At 31.4% G+C, this 25,613-nt stretch overlaps 3 protein-coding genes and 1 long non-coding RNA gene across 4 annotated transcripts; 2 read left to right on the forward strand and 2 right to left on the reverse strand.

Moving 5' to 3' along the window:
* Positions 1-1,490: 1,490 nt before the first annotated feature.
* Positions 1,491-2,952, reverse strand: LOC100779274 (protein MOTHER of FT and TFL1). Its single transcript, XM_041017948.1, is given in 5 exon segments — positions 1,491-2,101; positions 2,580-2,600; positions 2,603-2,619; positions 2,719-2,763; positions 2,765-2,952. Coding segments are annotated over 5 exon segments (492 nt in total). The 3' UTR covers positions 1,491-1,880.
* A 12,005-nt stretch (positions 2,953-14,957) lies between these two features.
* On the forward strand, positions 14,958-17,690 carry LOC100779809 (uncharacterized GPI-anchored protein At4g28100). Its single transcript, XM_014778705.3, has 2 exons — positions 14,958-15,866; positions 17,208-17,690. Exons 1-2 carry the CDS (start codon positions 15,210-15,212, stop codon positions 17,532-17,534), a joined length of 984 nt encoding a protein of 327 aa, XP_014634191.1. The 5' UTR covers positions 14,958-15,209; the 3' UTR covers positions 17,535-17,690.
* An 896-nt stretch (positions 17,691-18,586) lies between these two features.
* Positions 18,587-20,452, forward strand: LOC121175273 (uncharacterized). Its single transcript, XR_005892518.1, has 2 exons — positions 18,587-19,605; positions 20,071-20,452. It is a non-coding gene; the product is annotated as an uncharacterized lncRNA (long non-coding RNA).
* Positions 20,453-21,701: 1,249 nt separating this feature from the next.
* LOC100780345 (glutaredoxin domain-containing protein) lies at positions 21,702-22,828 on the reverse strand. Its single transcript, NM_001253014.2, has one exon. The coding sequence runs from the start codon at positions 22,766-22,768 to the stop codon at positions 21,956-21,958; it is 813 nt and encodes a 270-aa protein (NP_001239943.1). The 5' UTR covers positions 22,769-22,828; the 3' UTR covers positions 21,702-21,955.
* Between the last annotated feature and the right edge of the window lie 2,785 nt (positions 22,829-25,613).

The raw sequence follows: 25,613 nt of genomic DNA on the forward strand, positions 1-25,613 counted from the left end.
AATCAAAATCAAATTTTATAGGTTCTATATTAATTAATGACTCATGAATAATTTATTTACGCACGCACGCAGATGCACGTATACGTATACATGTATATGATAAAAAAATAAACTTAGATAAATATTATTATTTGCATGAAAATACTTATAGTACTTTTGATGAAGATTTAAAAAAAATATTTTTTAATTACAAATTTTTTGCCAATGGTTAAAGTTTAAAGAGGAAAAAAATATTAAAAGAAGATAAATCTTCTTTTTTGCAAGTAAATATAAGTATAAAAAATTATGAACAAAAGAATTACTAACAATAATAAGTTAAGTTAAATTACAAATAATTAAACTCATTTTTTCACAAGTCAAGAGCCTAAGCTTTAATTGACTGGCTTGACTCCACTTGTTTATACCTAAATTATATGAAAGATGGTTGTGTTTCCCTTTTAAAGTGATTTTGAGTGATAAGAAAAGAAAAATAAAAAGTAATAAATAAAATAAAATAGAAAAGCGCGCACATATATATATATATATATATATATATATATATATATATAATACTTGATGACTCTGATCTTTATCCTTTTATTTTATTTTTTATTTTTCTAATAAATAAATCTAAAAGATAAATATTTAGATTGAAAATATTAATTATATTATAGAACAATATATATTTGTAATAATTTTTACAATTCATTTTATTTTATTTCCATTGCATTAATAATTATTCAAATTTATCTCATACTTTGTCTCATTTTTTAATTTATTTTTTTCTTCAAAAAAATTATATAAAATATTTTCAAATATCATTTCTCGTCTAATCGATAATTCAGGTAAAGAATAGTTACTATGAAAAGTTTAATTTTCTTATTATTATTTTTCTTATGAGATTCAATCTTTCTAAATCATAATAAATATCCTTTATAAATACTTTTTAAAATTCAATTACTTTTTATGTTTCTTCGTATATTTATATTTATTAGTTTGTCTCTAGTTTTTCGCATTTTTATATCACTATGTCTTGAAACAGACTTGCACAATCCATGACAATAAATTTTTATTCTATATATAGATGTTTTTATTATCAAGAGATATTCATGTTTTCATTCATATTAATATATAAAGTAATATATAAAGTGATAACCTGATGAATAAAATTGCGCAAACACATCAACAATTAGGATAGATTAATTAACTTATGTATTTGAAAAATTGAAAGAGAGAGACACACACACACACACACATATATATATATATATATATATATATATATATATATATATATATATATATATATATAAGTTATCAAAGCCACTGAAGTGGTCTGCACCACTCAAACCTTAACCAACTATATAACTATACGCACACCATTTCCTCTCATTATTAATTACTCATTAGTCATATATATTTTATATAGTTTTGATATCTTACATATATTCCAATCATGTATATCTCAAAAGAGAGAATCACTTATAGCTATGATATAAGTGGGACTTGCACAACCCATAACAATACTTTTTCATTCTATATATAAATATAGATGTTTTTATTATATTAAGAGATATTTATCTTTTATTCATATTAATATATAAAGTGATAATTTGATGAATAAAATTACATAAAGACATTCATATACACAAGAACACCAACAATTAATGTAGATTAACTTTATATATTTGATAAACTGAAGGAGAGACTAAAATGGTTTGTCACTCAAACCCTAGCCAACCCTATATATAACTATACACACACCCTTTCCTCCTATTATTAATTACTCACTAGTGATATATATTATATTTTATATAGTTTTGATATCTTGCATATATTCCAACCATGCATATTTCAAAAGAGAGATTCGCTTATAGCTACGATATAGATATAGCTAGGATTCAACGCCTCTTGGCAGCGGGCTCTTTCTGAGAGTTGAAGTAGACGGTGGCCACTGGAAGGCCCAAGTCCAATTGTCGGACAAAATAGCGAGTATTGAAACTTGCGCGAGTTGGTGGCTGCTCCACAAGACCCAAAGGCACTTTCTGTTGAAACAATAGAAATATGTAACGATGTATTCCAATAGGTGGCCTTGGTCCCAGGTATGGAACAATCTCTTTTCCTGCATACAAGACAATTTACTTGATTAATTATTAGATTCCTTTGTTTTAACAGAAAAAAATTATAATTATTGAAAGTAGGAGAAATTAATCTAATATCCTGTAGACTATGCGTGAAGCTTATATTTTAGCTATGGCAGGAAAAAAAAGTGATATTTCTGAATATTTTTTTCTTTGGAGTAGAAGGAATGTTTCGTGTTTGACACATTTGTGATGAAATTCTGAAATGTGTTAACATGCAAGCCATGGGGGCACATGTGATGATCTCATTACAAGAGATTCCCTAGCTAATGCATGTTTCTGAAATCGAGGGTAGGATGGAGCTGTGATCTCAGTGCATGAGATGAAGTTTTATGACACTAGAAAATAAAAAAAGTAAAACTGGACCCACCAGTACTCATGCATGCAACATCATGAAACTTTTATAGAAGAAAATAAAAATATTATATATGAATTAGATCGAAAGATTTCTTTTACTACCACGAAATGGGTTTGTTCCTCAAGTATGTCAACTACGATCCTGGAAATTAAGTGGAAACAGAAAGATCATGAGTTAAAATATATGGATTTGGAAACTAAGAAAGAGAATTATCGGAATAACTAAAACAAATTGACTAACCAATGTATCCACTCACGCATACTTGGTTCACTGGGGCTAGGTGCTTATGGCCATGGATGGCTTAATGTCATAGCCATTTGTGACATGCTCCGACCCAAAGTAAACGAACATGTTGAAGGAAGGAATGAACATATCTACCACATCACCTATCACGCGACCAACCAATAGGGGATCCCCGGATGCAGCCATGACCGCGCACAAGAGAAAAATAGTACTCAGGAAAATAGAACGCATGCATAAGCAATAGAAATAAAGCTAGAGAGAGTTTGTGGGTCACAATATAGGGTTTATATAGTATGAAAAGAAAAACTGAAGGGTAAAATATCAGGGACCTCTATTTTGTAATTTTGTGGTCATGCATGGACCATCGCAAAATTAGTGACATGCAATGGATGACACGTTGGCGGAGTCACAACACCTTCTATTTCTTTGTGACAAATCGCGATTCTTGCACTAACTGCATTAGAAAATTAAACAGTAAATGACATTCTTGCACTAGATAAAGAAAAGGGTGTAATCAAGGTGGAAATGTGTGCTTGTGGAGTCCTCAAGGAGGATTAGTGGTAGAGAGTGCAGATTGCAATTTGGTAAAGTGATTGGATGTAAGCTTTGACAGAGAGATATTATCCTCAGGCCTCAACTTTTCCAAATAAAAGAACTATTATTTTACCTCCCAAAATATTATTATTTTAAGTGGATCAGTAATTATTGTCTATCATTCCATACATTTAAAAAAATTATATTCACACACAAAATATATAATTTATTTATTAAGAAAATAAAAGATAAAAAAATATTATTTTATATGCATATTATTGTTTTTCATTCCATATACTTCTAGACAAATTATATCCCCACAAAAAGATATATAATCCATATAAATAAGAAAGAGAAAAGATAAAATAAATGTTATTTTGTCTTAAGAATTATTATTTTAAGTGGATATTTATTGCCTTTCATTCAATGTATTTTTGGACGAATTATTGTTGACCAATTGACAAGTGCACCAATTCGCACAAGTAATATAATACGGTAAGACCGAGTATCGTATTCTCAGGAATTTGTTTCACCTAGACCATGTACATTCAGTATGTAAACATTTATAAGGATTAAAACAAGGCAAATGTTGAGTTCTGTACTATAAAATATATTTGAACATAAACAAAATATCTAAAGCTATAAAAAGTGAAAACTATCAAGTTAAGAGCGTTAGGGAGTGTCCTACTGAATTTCTCTTTATGTATAAAATGTATTTTTCTCTATTTAATGTTATCGTAGTGCTCTTACACTGAGAAATTACTCAAACCATGATTTCTCACATGAATGAGCCTAACTCTCTTTAGACTTTGTCCTTAATCCCTCAACAAACTTGTTCTAAAAGAGTTGCACTAAGTCTAGTGTAAAATGAACTAGATCACTGCACTTCATTCCTAGACATATAGATTTCTAGCTTGCTCTATCAAGTTTTAAGGTTTTAAAGCATTTTTCAATACTAAAAAGCCTAACTACACATACAAATGGACGATCAAGTCACAAGCATATAAAATAAGCATAGATAGAAGTAATGAACACAAAGAAATAATAGTAAATAGATAGTGAGAATATTACATCAAGATTGAACAGTAGTACTCTCCAACAAAGAGGCTTAGCCTTCCATTACAAGCAAAGCTTCAAAACTATAAGAAATAAACTATTTTTGGTGAAAGAAATTGGAAGAAGATGATGAAGGATGTCTCCTCCAGCCTCTAAACCTTAAATCTTTTTGTTTTCCTGAACTAAGCTCTTTTTGTTGCTCAAAACTCATCTCCTTTTTTAAACTTCGCCAACTTCAGTGTTTTAAAGGCTCTTGGACTCTTTAGCTTCCGAAAACTTGCTTAGCGAGCCATGTTAGTGAATTTTCGCTTAGCGAGAGTGGGTGCGCTGAACGCGAAAAGAGACAACATCCTCGTTGGGCGGGCTGACTGGGCGCGCAGATCTCTGACTTATCCTCTTCTAGGGTTTGTCATCCGCTAAGCGAGCTGGATGCCTCACTAAGCGGATGCATCTCGCTGAGTGGATCTACCTCAGTAAGCGAGTCATCAACTGCTTAAACTTTCTCTTTTTTGGCCTGAAACTGAGTTGGATTCAACATTAAGTCATAAAATGGAGTTTCTACTCTATAAAATCACACAGTAAAGAAAAATATGTACGACTCTTACAAAAAGAACCATAAATTGGAGGCACAGTACTATTTCCTTGCAAATACTCAATATCAAACTAACTTATGAATAACAACTAATAATTATACTAGCACAAAAAAATGTAAAATGGGTGATGTAATATTATATAAAGTATTATATTCTTTTATTGTATATTTAATACATTTAATCTTATGATTTTTTAAATACTTACTATTTTATACAATATACAATAGTAAATAATTTCATAATTATATAATATAAAAGTAAGACATCTCTTTAAAATAGGGATGCAATTCTTATTATGCAAACTTGTTTAGATTAACATAGTATGACATTGTTAATAGATAATTTTGTGTTTTAAACATTTGATCAAGATTCGATCTCAGGTTCATATGTATAAAGAAATATTTATGAGAGGAAGTCATTCCCTTAAATTGATTTTAATATCTCCAATAATTAATCAGTTTACTAATAGATACCTTAGTGGGCAAAAAAATTATGCATACACAGATGAATCAAATGATTTATTTTCAATAGTCCACCATATTCATTGTGAATTTATCCTATGGTTTTCTCACATACAAAGTTACTTATATACAACTAAAAATAAAAACTAAAAATTCATAAGGCACAACAATAGAGAACTTGCGGGAAGATGATCGTAACCTGGGTTTGGCTAATAGGGACCCAAATCAAAGTAATTAAGGCTGGGCCTATTATTTAAAGGCCCAAGAGGAGGGTTTAGTCCACAGACTAAAGGGGGAGGAAACATGAGAGTCTATTAATTGTTATAGCCAGAGAAATGATATACAAGGTAGAATATAGGAGGTATAATCTGAAAGAGGGTCTAATCTGAAGTTCATTTTTTGAAGGTTTACCTTAGGGCCTAGGGAATTATCTCTGGTTGGGAGCAATACTGCTCTTACGTTTTTGTACTCTTTTTTCTTTCTTTCTATTTCCATAGTTAAGAATTACTTGCAACAAGAACTTAAGTTAAGAAAATAAAAATTGAAAGCTTCTTTTTATTGAGACACACTTTTTTTTTTTGTCAGCATTGAGATACACCCTTAATAATTTCTAATATAATTTCCAACACATTTTTTTAAAAAAAATTATTTATTGATTTTTTTAACTAATAATTTTAGAGTTTTAGTTAACAAAATCTTAATTCAATTGTATTTTTCATCATATAGGTATTAATATGGATAGATACAAGACATAGCATGTCAGACTCTGACGGACCTAACCTACAATATTATTACTAAGTATAAATCTGGTCTATTTATATGTTACATAATTTTTTTTTAAACCTTAGCTTGATTTGACTTAAAGATTTGTTTACGTGATCTATTTTATAGTACCTATATACAAGCCAATAAACCTATAAGCTTAATTAGGACAACAAGTCTTAAAAAAATCAATGAAACTTATTCATTACATGTATTATTTTTATTATAATACTTATTATTAATATTAATAATTATATATATTAAATATAAATGTTATATATATTTATGTAATATAAATATTATGCATATTATTATATAAACATACTCACCTATAGGCTTAGTAAGCATCTTTTAGAGCCTAAAGGCTGATTTTTTTCATTAAAAAATATTTTTTTTTAAATTTAAGTCTAATCTATTTAATAAATAGATCAGATTAGACTTTTACAATCTAAACTATAATTTTTCAACAGAAAATTAATAATATCACATTTTGGTTTGAAGGTGGATACTTCTGGGAACTTTTTAAAAATTATTTGAATTAGATTTCTTTGTCCAAATTCTTTAGGAATAACTCGCAAACTAAAAGTAAAATACCATAACAATATGTTTTCTGATCTCTTTTATGTGGATGTGAAAAGAGTACCAATAAACTGCTGTTTCTATTCTACGAGGAAAATAAAAAGAAAAATCAAATGGCAAACACAACACATGAAAAATAATACCAATACAACCAATGTAGAGTCCATTCTAATGTAGTTGTTGTATGCAATTTGCATACGTTAATATTCTCTCACAAAACCATTCAAGACATGACAAAATAAGTGAGTCATCTTTATCTTTATGTCGAAAGGTTTTCTAATGTACCAAGGAGTCTATCTAATGATACTTTGTCGAGATCTATGATGCGTGTAAGTCCAAAAGAGCGAAAGTATCTGTAAAAGACACTCTGACGCTAAATAAAGATTCGGTTCATAACTGTTAATGATATCTAATGAATATTCAATAATGAATCAATTCTATTACCTAGAGATCCTTTTCTTTATATACTGACCTTATTGGACCTTAGGTCTATGGGCCTACATGTTTTGATTACTAGTTAGCTAATACATCCTTAATCTCGCTTTACTACTTAAGTGTTTCTAACAAAGTAATTATCTTTAAATGGATTTATTGACGATAACCATAGTTAAACAGTACTCATCACTTGTATATGTTGATGGTCGAAATATTATACAAAATATGTGGATATATGACTAAGAGGGTACTCAACTTTATAGAATATATTGCATCAAATCTCTTTTTCTCCTAACCGAATATTTCCCTTATATCATGTTTATAGATCATATTTTCATTTCATTGATGAATGATTACCGGGGTTTATGATTAGTCTCACAAACAAATTTATTATTGCAATCTTTTTTAAAAAAAAAACCATGCTTATGATTTCCCAAAAAGATGTTAAGCTAAAACGTAACTATAGTCGAGAATGAAAAGTCAGGGGATTACAATAGCATTCCACCACAGTAAAGGCAAAAAGCAATAAATAAATTTATAAATAAAAAGATAGACAAGTAGTGCAAATAGGAATGATTAAAAGACGCTAAATTGAAGCATCATTATTGCTAATTTGAAAATCAAGTGTGATTACACTACCACGGTAGCGAAAAAAGTTACTTGCATTCTATTCATCAACTGAATTAATACTTCTCTTTAAACACAAATTTGGTAGTTGACCCAAAAACCGGTTGTTGATCCTTTGATCAATATATTAAAATTTTGACACCCATTCACTTATCATAATTCATATTGCTGAAGAGTAGTCCATGGAGCACAATGGAATGATTATATGGGAGTTTGGATTGAGACAGCCCATTCATTCCTTTTTCACTCATCCCCTTTTAAGTTGCTCTCAAGATCTCTGTATTGGGGTTAAATTGTTCTGACAACCACAGTAATGCGGTAGGTTTGTTGGTTTTAGGAAAATTATTCAGGAACCATTTTTCAAACTTATTTGATGTCATTGGAAAGTAAGAAAAAGGAAAAGGGAAATACCATGAGAAACAATAACTCACTGCTATGCCTATGGCCTATCAAGTTTCTGGTACATTGCACTCTCTGTTCATCATATATTTTTTATTCTACAAAAATATATTTTCCCATGTTAAAGTTTCACATGATCATATCATTTGAAAATTTTGTGTCTATCTTTCTCTTCTTAAATATACACATTTTAATATAATCTCATCTATTTAATTTGTATAAAGAGCTATGAAGCACATATCTCAAACGGACACCGCACACAGACACATAAGCATCAAAAAATTATATTAGGTAGTATCATTATCATTTAAAAGAAAATTTCACAAGGTAAAAACTTTATCTTTTTAAAAAATAATCTAAAAACAAACTTGTTAATATATTCAATAAAGAGTCTCGTTTAAAAAAGTACCAAGATAAATCTTCATGATTGAAAAGATAAATAAAAAACTGTTAATCCTAATCTATGTAAGTTCTTTCTCTTCCTTCTTGATCATCATCATTAAAAAAACACAACTTTTAATTCTGGTTCATCAAGGGATAAATTAGCAACTTCAAGAATTTCATTTTCACCAAGTGATCCAAACTCATATCCTGCAATGTCTCACATTTTAATTTCTTCTTGATGATATCATGGAAAATTTCTTGAAAGAAGACAAAGATTATTATGAACAAATATTAGATCATCTGTTCAATGAAGTGTCATCTTGTTTCTTTTAATTGAATGAATGAAAAAATAAATACTCTAGTTTCTTTCACAACATGATGATGAACAAAGTTGCCCTAATAACTTAAGAGCAATCTTTTAAAGTGTTGGTGCATGAGCACCATAAACTAGCCACCAAGACTTTGCCTCCATTAGACCTCTATCCCTTATGGAGTTAATATCACCAAAGCCTTCTCTTCCACCAGAAAAGTTTACAAACTCTACATTCACTTGTCTTCTTTCATTATCATCATCAAAATATCTTTTGAAGCATTTCAATCTTTCACGAGTAAGTTCTCCATCTTGGTGTGGAGGAATTCTATTTGAATCTCCACTTAATCGTTCATGACTATAATAAAATAGAAGTACTCATCTCTACAATTAATCAATATAATAAAATAAAAAAATAAGAACACAATGACCAATTTAAAAAAAAACTATGAATGGTTAAATGTTATATTTAAAAACTATTATCAAAATAGGATATAAAATTAAAAATCAGAAAGTATTAAATGTAATAGTAGGTAAGAAGATAAAGAAAAAAAATATTAAACTAAAAATTATTACAAGCCTACGAAAGATGAAGAAAAAATTATAAAAATTGAAAAGTAAAGAAAAAATTTCAAAGATGTAAACCTTACAAAGTTACAATGCATCCAACCAGAACCATAACATAAGTCATAGGTTAGCAACCACAAACACAACAAACAACAAGTCTATTGAGCCAACAACCATAAATGCTACAAAGGTCATAAGTTGAATGAAGGGTGACAACAATAAACTCAAACTAGTAATGAATAGACATGAACGACGAAACTAATGAAAACGTACGTGAATAAAGGAGTGACATTACTGACGTGAAGAGAAAGCGTTTGTTATTCTAATTTGATTTAATCTAAATTTTAATATGTTATTATAATTTAAAATATAATATTTTATCTTTAAGATTAAAAAATAAATAGAAAACATAAATGACGTGAAGAGTAAGTGTTAAGAGGAAATAATAAAAAATTTAATCTATTATTATAATTTAAAATATAATATTTTATCTTTTAAGATTTAAAAAAAATATGATTTTAAAAAAAAAGATAAATGTATGTCCGTGTTCGTGTCGTCCGCATGTCGGAAACAGAGACACCGCTATTTGGGACCCTGTTGGTGCTTCACAGATAAAGAGAGATCGAAAGAGTCACGAACTAAAAAATTTACATGATATGGTCGTGTGAAAATTCAAGGATCAATTGCCCTTACTCTATATACTACTTTCTCCCGTATAGGTATGTTGCAAAAGTAGCAAATATGTCTAAAATTGCCACCAACTAGTAACTATACCACTTCAGCTGCTGGATTCATAAGCCAACAAAAAAGTTAATCTTTCATCAAACTTCTGCAGCGAAGACAGCAATTTTGCTACAAAGAATGGTATGAGTTTTCCAAGAGGGACACTCATATATATTCCTTTCTGTTTGGTGGTTCAGGCTTTCAGCCCAACATTAATTGTCGTGTTTCGCGCTATGGGTGGTATCTTTCATATTTTGGAACAAATTAGATAGATATTCAGAAAATATCTTCACATTACATGAATGCTTTTATCATATATATTCTTAATGTTACTTATCATCGTGGAGGAGCTGCAATCATTCAGAAAAGGTAAAACTGTGATCAAACTGTTTTGGACTTCAAACAAACTATGTAGTACATACCTTTAATCACTTGCGTTTGTATTGATCACGAAGTGTCAACAACCGGCCGACCCGAAAATATAAATGAACTTTTAAGATAAAAGAAAAGGTGACATATACTAGCACTAGTAATAACAACAGCAAAAAAGTTTCTTTTGTGCCGAATACGCAGTAAAGGGTTTCTTAATTTCACATGGCAAAACCTCTATCTGGTAATTGGTGAAATAAAAGTTTCATAATGAGAAAGAGAGCGAGGCCTTTTGCTTTGGCACCATGAGTCTCCTTAGCAGCTTTAGACTGCAAAGCGTGCGACAGGCAAATAGAATTAAATACAAAACAAAACAAAAATAATTTCACCGAGAAATAGTGGGGTTAGCATGCATGGAGAAGAATACTAAGGTTTTCGCAGCACACCTTATGACTTATGTTGCACAGATTCTATCTTATAAATGTTACATCATTGCGAAGTTGAATTCAGTAGCAACAGGCATCCCTTTGCAGTTTATATTGTTGAAAAATCCTTCTTCTTTCGTTATATTTTTTTCTTTTTTTTTTTTCCTTCAATTTTAGCACATCTAATTTGACATGTAACAAAAGAAGTGATATTAGATAGTCATATTGACATATAACATTTGTTTCTTTTGCTAAAATAAATATATGATAAATTGACAAGACAAACACATAAAAACAAAAACAAAACAAAATCTTCATGGAGATTATTTAGATTTTTATAAGATCAAAGGGAGAAACCAGTAGACCCAAGAAAAAACAAAAAGCTCAAGGCAATGCCCATAATGGATATAAGATAACAATCTAATGGCAACAGCTGGTTTTTCTTTCTGTCACTTTTTGGTTGTGCATATTATTATAGAGGGGAAAGGCACGTTTCTATTCATGAAAAAATGGCCAAACAGAGGTTTGAGCCACGGATCGAGAAAACAGTCAAAAACACTTTCTTCTTTTTAAAGTTACAGATGTTATATATTTTACAGGTTGTGTGGGTGGGGACACAATTATGCATCATCTCATGAGAAACCCAACAGCATAAAATATTTTTTAAGCCAGACGCACATTGTACTAAATTGGAATCTAAGAATCAATAGAACTATAGAAATGATTATTTACCTGCTTTGAAAACGGAGCCATTCAATCTAAGCCTTACGGTTTCACGGACATTGGAAATTCTCAGGATCTCATGCTTCAACTTCGTGATTTAAATTAGCTCGAACACAACTTTTAGTGAATAATTCTTACAGTATTCAGATTCATTTAAGGCGGGTAAATATATATAATTTACTAATGATTTGCTTAATATTAATCTGACTTTTCTAAAAATTTATCATATTACTAATTAAGTCTCATATTTAAATACCAAAACTCGCGAATATATATGATATCTACTTATTTAAAATTAATTAATAAAATCAAGTAATTATCATCATAAAAAAATACATAGTCGTGCATTGCACGGTGCAAAAATCTAGTTTCTATATAATTATGATTTGCCATTCTTCCATGGGTTTCCTTGACTTGGTTGATTAGGAAGGTTAACAACAATTTTTGTTTTACCATTTCAAGGGTTTAGGGAAAGGTGCTGCTTGCCACCAACTAGACAGAGGTTCGTGGATAAACATCCTTTGCAAAAAGTAAAATGAAGCTTAAAATATATAATACAAATTTAAGGAGCTTTTACTAAGTAAAATCTTTTTCCTATTTTTGAAAATCGTGTTTTTAAAAACTATATTTTCTAATAATTATAATTTTTAGAAGCATTATAAATATGTTTTCTGATAAATGTAATATTTTATGCGTTTAAAAGAATCCTTAAAATGTTATTAAGAGTATGGCTAAAACTTTCATGAATCTTGGATTTTCACTCTCACTTATAAAGATCTTTTATTAGGAACGGTAATTAAAAAATATTGTTGAGAATGTTATAGTGTCGTGAAAATGGTTTTAAAAATTCATACCAAATATGATGAGAATATGATATATTTTTAACTTTGGATACTCAAGAAACTTGTTTTTTAAAAAAATACTTAAGAAACTCAAAAAAATTATCTTGCTAAAATACATGAAGAAATCACAATAAGCTAAGTGTAATCATCACAAACATATCATATTTTAACTCATGTAAAACTTAAAATATACATTTTAAGATTTGAATGGTCTAATCTTTATTTTATGGTGCAGATTTACGACAGCGTGAATATGAATGCACCAAATCCAGTTCTATATAATGAGCAAATGACGGAAAAAAAGTGGTATGAGATGAAAATATCAAAAAACCCTTATTTTTTAATTTGTATACACTTCTTTTTTATCATGGATATTTATGTTATTTTATATACATATGTTTTTTGTTTTTTTCCTACCTTGTACACCACTAAACTAATCTTTCCTTTTATTTTCTTTCTTACCAATCAACTTACAAAATTAAGTCATTTTTTGTTTTTTCTTTTCTTTTCATTCTTTTCACTTTCTCTACTAAACCAAACAAATAATTTGAAAATTACCTTGAATTCGATACAATAAAATTCAAAAGGAGTATATGAAAATTCGCAACTGAAATTTCCTTGTTACATTTTCGATATGCATAAACATGCAAACAGGAGACAACCTTGACTCTTTTTTTTGTTTGTTTAAAGATATTGTTGGTCTTATTGACAAGAGTGGAGCACAATTTAGATTAAAAATAAAACTCAGCAATATAAAATACGTGTTGAGCACATGTGATGTGATATGCTACCACGGCCACAATTTTGTCCCAAGACATATCAGTGAGGAAAAAAAGAGAAAAGGCCTATTGCTCTGGCTTTTGAGTTGGGAACTGGTGGTGCCTAGGGTGAAAACAGGTCAAGGTAGGCCGGATTTTGGTGGGTTTAAATTTGTTCTATATCATTATTATCAAGTCTGAGCTTAATCAATAATTACTTGTTACAATTTTTTTATTTATTTAAGTCTCACATATTTAAAAGTTTGACTTATTGGAAAACTTGTTTACATTACCTTTTTCATAAAAGACATATAAACAAGTCAATACATCTAACTAGACTAATAAGTCTAAAAAAGCCAACAAACCTTATTTATTACGTACATTATTTTTATTATAAAACTTATTATTAATATTAACAATTGTATATTAAATATAAATATTATATATTATTATATAAATAGATTGGTTTACCAGGTTTAATATGTTTTTTTAAACATAAAGTCTGACCTTTTTATTTAAAAATATAAATCTAACATTTTTAATGAATAGATTAGGCCTTTGACGGATCAGGCCATAGATTTCCGATATATTTATTGATCTATTTTTACCTCTACTTGCCTCCCTTCATCAATATGAAGAGAAATTTTTATGGTTACCATGATAAATCTAAGGATTAACCAAATTATGTTTAATGAACATTTATAATGAAAAAATAAATCACATTAAAAATAAGTGGGTGATGAAGTTAAAAACTAGTATTTTTTTCGCTAGACTAATTATCCATCTCAAGAACATATAACTCCATCTCTTTTGTAAACTCTTTTCCAAATTTAAACTCAAATGTTAGAATAAAAATAGTTTTTGAGTTCTAATTTAAACTCAAGACTTATCCCTTAGGATTCTATTTTTGAAATAATTCCAAAGGAATACTTCATTAGTTCATCAGTAATCATCTAATCCCAGCAGCGAAAAGAAAATTATTTAACTTTGCCGTATATTATTTAACTTTGTCCCCTTCAATAATTTGTCACAAGGAAACACAAGTTGTTGTCAAGACTTGGAGAACAGAACACTGCTATCGACACATAATAAAATTCCAAAATTTGCCTCCAGCTCCTACATACTAACAAGAAATTAAATGGGTAGATCCGCAGATGGTAGTCAACCAGTCATGGCACATAATTCATCTCCATAATTAGGCGAAGGACTTTAAACAAAGATTAAGAAATACTTAGAATATTACAACAACTGCTGGCGGAAATAATTAAACCATGGGCAGTTCTGTGTTACTCTCTCCTTCAGACACAATGTCATGTATTACCTTCATATTTATGTTTATACATAATCATAGTAAAATACCGGAAAACAACAAATATGATACATTCTAAACTACCCTACCGAGTAAATATAGTTGTTTAAGTTTAATTACTAGTCTTCAATTTGAGTTGCTAGAGTTTATAGTAGTCTTACTCTTACCTCCGGTTGAATTACCTCGTGCATGCATATCGTCCACGTCCAATGAAAATGATAGATGTAGAAACTGACAAAGTAGAAAATTAGCAGAGTAAAAATTCTAAAAAGATGGAACACAATCAAGTTCATTTATCCCATGAATGAAGGTATTTATTTGCTAATCCCTGTACGAAACTTTATAGAGGTAAAATGAGCGTACTAAGTTACTCTTAGATTAGATCTAAATGAAATGAGGTAGCATTAGCATAGTGCCAAACTTAGCTGAACCCCACCAGGCCACCAGCCTTTATTTCTCTTTCCCTTTCCTGGCTTGTGAGTTCTGAGTTCTGACCCAACAGAGGCCAGGCCACCACGCCCATACCATCCCAATATTCTCTTCAGAAGAGAAACAAGACCACATCTATCCACATTCATACCCACCTTAATTTCCCCTTTTCCTTGGACTAAAGAGTGTATCTTAAAGTCACTATGACACTGACACTACTGCCTCCTCCAAAATCACCATTCTTGAAGACCCTTTTGTTCCTGTGCAGCACTAGTCTCCTCCTCCCTGATGCTGATGCGGTTCAGCCAATCATCCCAAACCCCTCCTCATCTTCAACAACAGGAACAATCCCTGCTTTCCCAGAACAAGCTGAAGCTGCAGGCTGCCCTCTCAACCTCTCAGATGACCACTATGAAGCCATAAAGAGTGCATGTGGCTCCAACAAACCTGATGATGATGACCTCCACCGTAGCAGATGCTGTCCTGTGCTCGCAGCGTGGCTCTATTCTGCATACTCAGCCACTGCTCTTAGTGCCTCACAGGGCCATACCACATCCTATGACATGCCCTTGTTGCCTGATGACTCAGAAACATGTGTGAGTGACTTGGGGAAGGCCTTGAAAGTTAGAGGAATCCAGCTTTTTCAGCCCAATGAGACTTGTGATGTGGTCTATTGCTACTGTGGCATTAGGCTTCACCCTTTGACATGTCCTGAGTCATTCTCAGTTACTCCAAGTGGAAGTCTTGTTGTCAATCAAAGTGTCAAAAGATTGGCGAGGGATTGCTCGAGTAGCAGCACCAATGTCAACAAGTTTCCCGGCCTGGGTGGATGCTCCAAGTGCTTGCATAGTCTCTATTCGGTAACTTTTTTATTTTCAGCATTCTTTCTTCATATTTTGTTTTGGTGCTCTCTTCTATTTAGCATTGTTTTTTTGGTATTTGATGGATATGGATCTTGTTCATTCCAATATGATCAAGCTGAGCGAGGCTTCATCTTGATTAAATCTTCAATCTTCATGCTTGGTGATTTGGAAAGTTATTTTTTGCCTTCCTTTACTTTGGGATACTGGTTAGTTACTGCTGATTTTTTGCTTGGCACTCTCCTTTACGCGCCTTTGGATTTGTGTAGCTCACGAACGTTAACAGAATAATTAGTGGCACCCTTCAGTAATTTGAAAATTAGTGAAATGAACTTCAGTCAAATGATTCGAATGTCCTCAAATCATGTGTGCCTATAATAGATTAAGCACGTGCAATGTCCCTATACTGTCTTCAACATAAATAGAAATTTTTAGATTCTTGGTGTTAAGCCATTTTTATCAGCACATAGCAGTAGTCCTACACTCCCACCTCCCTCTTTTGATAACTTTGGTTGTGACGTGTAATGTAAAACGAGATGTTGTTTACGAGAAGAGTTTTATTTCTTAAATTAAATTAAATGCATAAAACATTACAAACGATTTTAACGCTCTAACTTACAAGACGGTGTTCTTGTTCTTAGCCAGCCTTGGCCACATTAGTGATGGTTTAATTGTAGAGACTAGAGACATAGTTGTACTTTTAATCCATTAATTTTTGTCTGTCACGTGCTGCTACCTAGTAAATTGACTGCGAAGCAGTAAAACTGAGATCTGATTGTCCCTCTGATTCTTCTGAAGTATTCGCATATTGCCTGACACATTTCCTGCTTAACTTCTGTAGTTCTTGGCATTAGATGCTATAATATCTGTGGCCATATTGGGATTTATCGTTCCTGCTTCCGATTTGATTTAACAGTCTGCAAAAATGCTGTCTCTTGTGCCTATTTTTTCCGCGTATAAAAATCCATGCATTGTTTCAGAATCTTAAATTTATTTATTATTTAAAAAAATGTTGGACTTCATTCAAGATGTTCCAAATGTTGTTCGGGGTTGTTGCTTCACAAAAAATAAATTAATCATAACACGATGTCTCATTATTATAATTTGTACAACACCACCACCCATTTTCTAAGCCGAATAATTAGTTGGTTGATATTTCTCCTATGTGTAGTATTTTGGTAATAGAGATGGCATTGATGTGCAGCTTTGATCATTTTTCTATGAGTGAATGTTACACCAATCAAGACTGTAATATAACAAACCTCTTTTTGCCCAATGGTGTGGCATTTGTGTTAAATCTATACTCTAAATTTAATTGAAAGAGATATTGCTTCTATGCAGCTTAGAAAGAAGTCTTCAAATTCAAGCAAGTCAGAAGAAGATAGGACCAGCAAGATCCATAACAAAGACTGTGAACTCATGGGCTTAACATGGCTTCTGGCTAAGAATAGAACAGCTTACATTCACACAGTTTCGGGGGTTCTTCGAGCTTTGATGTTGAGCAGGGAAGGCTCTGACCCACAATCATGCACTCTAAACAGTGATGGAATGCCTCTTGCCGTTGATTCCTCTGAAATGTCAGATGAATCTTCAGCCACCAACCTACAAGCACCAATTTTCCTCTCTCTGTTATTTCTACATTATTATTTCAATGTATTATCCACCTAACTGCAAAAAAGATTGATCCCCATTCCCCAACATGGCATTTGTAAATTTGAATCTATGCTTTGGTGCTTAGGAGTGTAATTTTTTTATTTTCTTTCTTGGGTGTTAATTGAAATTGGTTTATTTTGATTGATAGAAAATTCATAATGGTTTTAATTATTTTGGTGGGCCTCCATTGCCATGTGCTAATAGCGACCAGTGCTCCGTTTAGGAGGGACAAAATTGGATTACATTGAGTCGTTGTGGTGACATTATTTATAGACAGTTGTATGTTTCACGGGCAATTTATCATTTAGGGAACGTTTACGTCTCCATCACAATCCTGATATCTCTGATTCAGTGTCTGAATTATATCAAGGATATCGATGTATCACGAGTTCAACATGGAGTTAATATGACATGGGAAACGGGCAGTAAAAGATAATATAATGATTTAGCATATATTTAAAATAATAACCGTATTTTTTTAGATAATTTTTTTCAAACATGTTATAGAAAATATTTTTTTAATTACAAAATATCATATTAATGATATTATATTTACTTTCTTTTTTATTTTAAAATTTAAAATGTTTGTATAACAAATTGTAAAAACTAAACCACATAAAGTAATATTTTTTCAGTTGATTCAGCAAAGCAGTGAATTTGGACATTTGGAATCCTATAAAACTCTATAATCCATGCTCTGGAAGATCGAGAAGGAATATTAGTATACATATTAAGTTACAATTAATTTTAAAAATACAAAATTTATTATTATTTGATATAAAATAATTAATATCATTACTTGATTTTTTATAATAATTTTTAATTTGAAATAAAAATAATAATTAATTGTAATTATAGAAACAAAGCGCCAATATACAAAGTAGTTCATAATTTTGATCAACTTTTATTAAATTAATTTACATATGTTGAATTGGTCAAGAAACAGTTGACGTGCTGATTCCAGATCTAATAATTTTTTTTTCTATGATGGTTAAAAAAAATTAACATTTTTATTCTTTCAAGAACGAAAAGATATTTTTTTATTTATTATTAAAAGATGAGTTTTAAATTGTTACTATCATCCTAAACATCTCATTTACCACCAAAGTAGTCTGGTTGGATGAGCATGAATGTGAATATTATAAATCTCCTTTTATCATGTTGAATTCTTACAAATATAAAAAATTAATTAAAAAAATCATCTTAAAATAAAAAATTCACTCTAAATAACCAAAGACCTTGATCAAGGTGATTAAAAAAAACTAAAATTTCAACCAAAAAAAAAAAAGATATTTTTTATCATTAGAAGACGAGTTTAAAATTGTTGTTATCATTTTAAAAAATCCCATTCTGAAGATTCCTTTGCGTATAGACGAAAAGGTTAGTGGTCGTTATGGTCCAGTTCTCCCTCAGGAACTCGTCCTGGAAATCCTGTCATGGCTTCCAGTGATCGTTCTGATGCGAAGTCTTGGAATTCGTTATTCTTGGATCCTTCTTTTGTGAAGCTGTTCTTGAGTCGCATCAGAACCATGTTCCATACACTGCTGCTCCATAGTTGATTATTGTGGCTCCCCATTCAAGTTGAATGGATTGGTCTGTTTGAGACCTATTTCTCATTAACAGGGAGACTGCGTCCTATTATGTAATTTATTCATTTGATTTGAGGATTGAAACACACAGATGTTTGTTACTGCCTGCTTGGTCGATCTAGGGGCTGCTTATGCCTCTGTCTTTCTCATTATCACCACGGAAATCATTATTTCTCTGTTTGGCAAATGAAGGAGTCTTGCTGAATGTTAATTGTGATCATGTTCAAATCTTTAATTCTCAACGTTCATATCACTTCCCATTGTGCATGTCTGAAAACAGCCATGTTTTGTTGCTGTCAACCAATGAAGATTTTTAAACTTATTACGTATAACCGGAGAGATGACTCTTGACAGAGTAGAGAATATTGTTGAGTGTTGACATTAGCTCTAAAAAAAGTTTGGTTGCAATCTACTGATTATGTTGAAAGCATAGTTTTCCTTATTGTAACTGAGCTCCTCCGCAATGATTGGCTTATCTGAATTTATGTGACTGTCAAGTAAGTGGTTTTGAAACCTTGTCATTTCATATATGGGTAATACGTATAGTGTGAATATTTTTTGTGGTTCTGTAAATGGACTAATTTGTTGGTTAATTGTTATAATGGTTGTATCAAAATCTTTGGATTGGATGAGGTTATTATAATTTTTCTGTTTTTTATAAATGACTATTTTGCTGGCTTTCTCAGTTGAAAGCCTTTTCTTTTCTACGCCTGACATTCTTGTATACTTTGAATTAGCACCGAAGGTAATTTATGTATTTGTTTACTGAGGGATTTGGATTTGGCTATACGGTTAGCAATAGCAATGCATGCGTTTATTCTTTTTGTGTTTCTGTTTTGGCTTTTACTGCATTTTCTGTTCTCGGTTGAAACCTTATTCTGATTCCTTTAACTCCTTCACTTTCTCTTGTAGAATCTTGTGTAAGGGGATTGTACCTGTCTGATTGGTTGTTCTTTTTGTAGTTGGCAATCTAGGTACACGTGTATGGATTTGCAAAACATTGCAGTGATGTTGAAACTTCAAAGAATGTCAAGGGAAATTCTACAGAAGTCTAAAGACACAGGGGTTCTATGGAAAATAGATTTAAGGCTCAGTCAACCAGAAAATTTCAAGACATTATATGTTGTGTTTTTTGTGGACTATTTCAAAAGTTTCAAATCCTGCATTGAGTAGTTTAGCTTTTCTCAAAGGGTATATATATCTGCATGAGATAAGATGGGTTAAACTAGATAGCGAGACAAAGGTGTTGTGCACATGAGATTGGGCCAAATGGTTTGATGTAGTACAAATTGTCTGCACATGCAAAAGAGGGAATGTTGGAATATTTTACGAAATGTTTTAATTTTTTGTGGTTTTCGCTTTTACTCTCTCTAGCCGCACTATGTGAAAAAATCCTTAAGAACAGTGTGTCTAACACACACGTCTCAGAGTCTGTCATTGGTTTGCTCTTGCCTCGACGATTCCGCCCTGATCAGCAACCATGACCAATATTTTGATGGAACCTTTATTATTATGGATTCATTTTTTATTTTGTCTTTCTGAGGCTTAGTGGCAATGATAGTTATTAGTTAAAAGACCAACTATGCTGGGAATCTCAATATGTTGAACGATTATGATGGCTAAAAGCTGTTTTACGAGAAAATCCAATTTTAAAGCTAGTTTTGTTTCTAAAAAAATCAATTTTGAACATTGAACTGGCTTTAATAAAACCTATTTCTAAATCAGCTTTTGCATTCAAAACAAGTTTGCAACTCGTATATGATTCAGAAATGTTTCTAAAACCAGTTTTGAAATCAAACTAGTTTTAAAACGGATTTCAAACTGGTTCACATAAAATCCTAACCACTTTTGTTGAAAAATATCGTTTGATTTGAATGTAGTTTAATTTTTTAAAAATCTAAACCATGCCCACCCCAACCATAATGGTTGGAGCAAAATCTTTGCATTGAATGATGTTATTTTATGTTTATGTTAATTATAAGCCAGGGCATGATTTTCCAAAGGGGAAATTGATCCTCTCCCGAATATTCAGTTATCTGCTTGGACGTGAGATTTTAGAAAGCTTTAAACATGATGCAGAAGAAGAAGAAAAACAGTTACGTAAGTTATGTTCAAAGCTTGGTTTTGCTATGTAGTAAACTAGTAATTAACCTATTGTTTATCTGAATTGTTGTTAAATCAAGTGATTTTGCAGCCTTGCCATTTCATGTGCGGACAGTACAGAGAGTATGAATATATTTTTTGGTGGTTCCTTAGTTGAATATATTTTGGGTGAATGATTCTATTGGTTATTGCTAATGGTTAGATTCATAAATTGGACCTGGAAATTAAGTTATACATGCGTTACCGAAGCTAAAGCAAACACGCACTTAAACATGTGCAATTCGTGCAGTTTAGCAAGTTATTCGATACACTTGTGTTGTTGTGAACAATGGGCTACACATTTTAACAAATACCTAGTTTCATTTTCCTTTTTACCCTCTAATCTCTATCATGAGTGAATGGCACATTTCACAATCAACACAGACTCATCCTGTGATTCTTTCAACAAATATTTAAGGTCTAGTTTGTCAATGTAACTTGACTGAGTGAGTCCAACAAATTCTAAGCTTTAATATTACGATAAATAAGTTATAGGCTATATGCTACAGCCTACACGCCACACAAGAGTGATGATACTAATGAAAATCCATTGATAAATACTAATGTGCGCAATTGCAGGCTCTGTAACAATGAAGGCTGATTTGAAAATGGTGAATCGGGATACAAGATCACCAAGAGAAGAGAGGAGGAATACAGGTTAATATGAACAGTGAAGAGAGTGATGACATGATTGTGAAAAAGTAATCAAGTACAAAGCGGGCACAAGACTAAGCCATTTTCGTTACAATGGGTACACTTAACCACAACCGTCCTCCCCTGTTCCTTAACAAGAGTCTTACAGCTCCCATTGCAGTTGAAGCAAGGCAAGAACCTCAAGTCCCCACAACCCACACAAACAGCCCCAACCTTCTTTCTAGGCAAGCCATCAAGCAAGTCTCCAAGGAGACCCTCTTCGGCGACCTTAAGCATTTCATCGGCGCCACCGATGTAGAGCCCCTTCACGAACACTCTCGGAGGCACCATCACCTGCTTCCCCTTCAATAGAGTCCTGAGCTCCTCTCTGAAGCCGCTGTGCATGGACACGTCACGCTCGCAGATCACCACCCCGAATCCCTCCAAGGCGGCGCGAACCGCGTTGCAGGCCTCGAAAGTCGTCCGCACGCCCCGCAACGACGTCGTATAGATCACCACGCGCTTCTCACCGTTGGGGGGGCATATTTTCTCGAACCGGTCCGCCAGAGTTGGGGTTAATAAGAGTTTGGAACCGGTTGGGGGAGTGAGGCGGTTTTCTTTGGGTTTGGGTAAAGGTAAAGGAGAGAAGCGGAAGCTGTCGGTGTCGAGGCCGGACATGAGCTCCCATGAGTTGATGACCTCTGGTTCGGAGGGGAAGAGAGATCCAAGGGTAAAGCGGGAAGGAGGCGTGGAAGGAGGGTCGAGGGTGAGGAGGCCGTAGGTGGTGGAGGTGAGGGACACGATGTGGTGGCCCAGTGCGGAGGAGCCAAGTTGGGTGCTGAAGTCTTCGTCTTGGTTCAGCAAATTCGAAGACACGCACCCCATGCCGAGAGATTTTTGAATTTTGGTGGAACTGAAACTGATGGAAAGGAAACCTCCTTCATTAGGTTACTAATAATTCTTTATTCTTTTTAGCATTTCATTTTGGGTGCTTTTCTTCAATTTGATTTGCTCCTTTGTCCGATTCAATTTTCAAACGCTGCAGGGCCCACCCAACTCGACCGCTAAAAAATTAATGACATGCCAAGGCAGCTTATTTAAACTCCCCATTCCCTCCAACGCTTCTCTCTCTCTCTCTTTATTCTTGTGATGTTGGGCCTCATATTGAATGAATACTGCGCTCCTGGTCTGGTACACACTACACACGCACCGGGAATTGCTTTGTGCACCCAGTCATTTTTCGAAATTCCTAAATTACCCCTCTGCTTATTTCTTCTTCACTTAACATTTCATCTTGTTTTTGGCTGCTTCTCTCGTGAGAGTTCAGTTCAAGATGGTACGTGATTTTTTATCAAGCTCATTGGTTATTGTGGTTCGCTGGCAAGTGCTGGTGGTTGGTGTGATTGTTAACCGTAGAAGAGGCGGAGGTACGTATGTTTTTTCTACAACTCCAAGTATGTGTGTTATACAGATTTGCAATCCTTATAAAACATATAGATTGGTAATCCATAAGTTATAATTTTTTTTAATTTTTTATGATAAAAAAATTATTGTTTTTTGTAATATAATTAGTTTTATTATTTAAAATGTTTTTAAATACGTATAGTTTGATAATTCATTTGTATGTTTTAGTTTTTATAGTATGAAAGTTATATTTATTTTTAAATAATTTAGACTTTTATTTTAAATTTATTTTTTAGTCCTTGTAATTTTATGAATTACAATTAACTACACGAATTTAGCAACACATTCATACGTAATTACAATTACCTTTAAATTAATTGCACGCCTCTTGCTCATTTTATGCATTGGGCTTCATTTGCATCACACTAACTTTTATCCCTAAGGTTCTTCCTATAACCGTGTCTAAAGTCCGATGCAATTATATGATTCTAACCATAATATGCACATTTAAACAATAATAACAATTGATGTCATAATTCAAATAACAGTTTGGTTTCATAAACTAACTAACAAACAAATTCACTGATAAATAAATTTAATTAAAAATATTGAATAAATTAGTATTTAATAATTCATAAATAAATATTTAATTATTTTTTAATACTTTTATATATTCATAAATCAATATAGAAATTGTTTTTAAATATTTATAGACTTTACAACACTAATTCTAGTAAACTTAAATATATGATAAAAATCTAAGTACAATTTTGTTTTTTTATTTCTAATAAATGAGTATTTCATTTTTTAACAAATTAGTATTTGAATACTTTAAATTTTTTATAAAAAAAAATGAACAAGTCTTGATTTTATACTTTCAAAGACTATTTATATAAATATTTATTACTATTAGTGTAATAATATTTATATCATTATATCAATAAAAATAAATTATTCATTTACAAATTTATATTTTCTTGTTAAACTAATTTCTACAATATATACTTACAAAAATTTGGAATTAATTATATTTAAAAATTTATAAATAACTATTTCAATATCAAATATAATTAAATTTCTTATATTTTTTTTTAAAAAATAGCAATTATACATTCATTTTTAAATTAAAAAATTATAAATTAATTATATGTTGAATTAATTAATTATTAAAAGTCAACTTCAAAAAACAAATATAATTAATTAAATAAATACAACAATATTTATTTATTAAATAAATATTGTAACAACAAAATAGTAATTTATTTCTAAATAATAATAATTTATTCAATTATTATTTTATTAATTAGTAAATTAAAAAATAATTATACAAATTGTTAATCCGTATGCATTATACAAATTTTGAATCTATATAATGACTACGCAATCTCATTAAAAATTATCGAGTGGAAAAGAGGAATTTACTGCAAAGGCGAATGCAATGACAATGACAGAGACTAGCATCAAGGTGCAATGGGAGGCAAGAACAAAGACGGTGCGGTGAGAAGAAGCAAAGAAGGAAGGGTAACAGCAATGCGTACAAAGAGGGAGACCTTTTTAAAATTTTAAATAAAGGATAATTTTATTACTTCACTTAAAATGTTAAGTGCACAAAAAATAATGCTGATGCACCTAGCAAAACTCCACCCAATGTCAGTAGGATTAATTTTCATATGTGACCCACTTCAAAATTGCCCGAACATTTATATTATAACGCATAGTCCCTATTTTGTAGCTAACTGAAAGATTGTTGTTTGTATTGCTTAATTGAATGATGTATTTTCATTATGCAATATGAAATTGACACTCACTAAGTAACGGGTGAATTCCTTTATATATATATATAGGATTAACTTCTTTCATTCATAATATGATACGAAATACAGTTTGATATATCATGATGTATATGAAGACTGGCATAGGAAATGGCAGTTGTGACAAGGGAGTGAGCTATCTTATTAACTTGTCTCCTAACAATCTTTACAAAAAAGTTTGGAAAAGATTTCTACCGTCATTAACAATAGCCCCCACCTCTGAAAAATCATTAGAGGACTCAAAAATTCTACCCACTAGACCTTTACAATCCACCTCAAAAATGCCATGGGTTATATCCCAAGCAATAGCCCACCGCAATGCTTGGAACAAAAACGGGTGAATTCCTTCTCTACAACTAATTTACCATATTCAGGTATTCTTAGAAACTATTTAAAATGGAGTTGTTTTCAAACATATTATTAAAGTGAGGTTGTTTTGTTTTTAAAAAAATATTGAACTAAATGTCCACATGTTATCTATATGGGACTCGCTAATGAATAGTGTGTTCAAAATA

Source organism: Glycine max, chromosome 8, assembly GCF_000004515.6.
Source record: "Glycine max cultivar Williams 82 chromosome 8, Glycine_max_v4.0, whole genome shotgun sequence".
NCBI classification, from domain to species: Eukaryota; Viridiplantae; Streptophyta; class Magnoliopsida; order Fabales; family Fabaceae; genus Glycine; species Glycine max.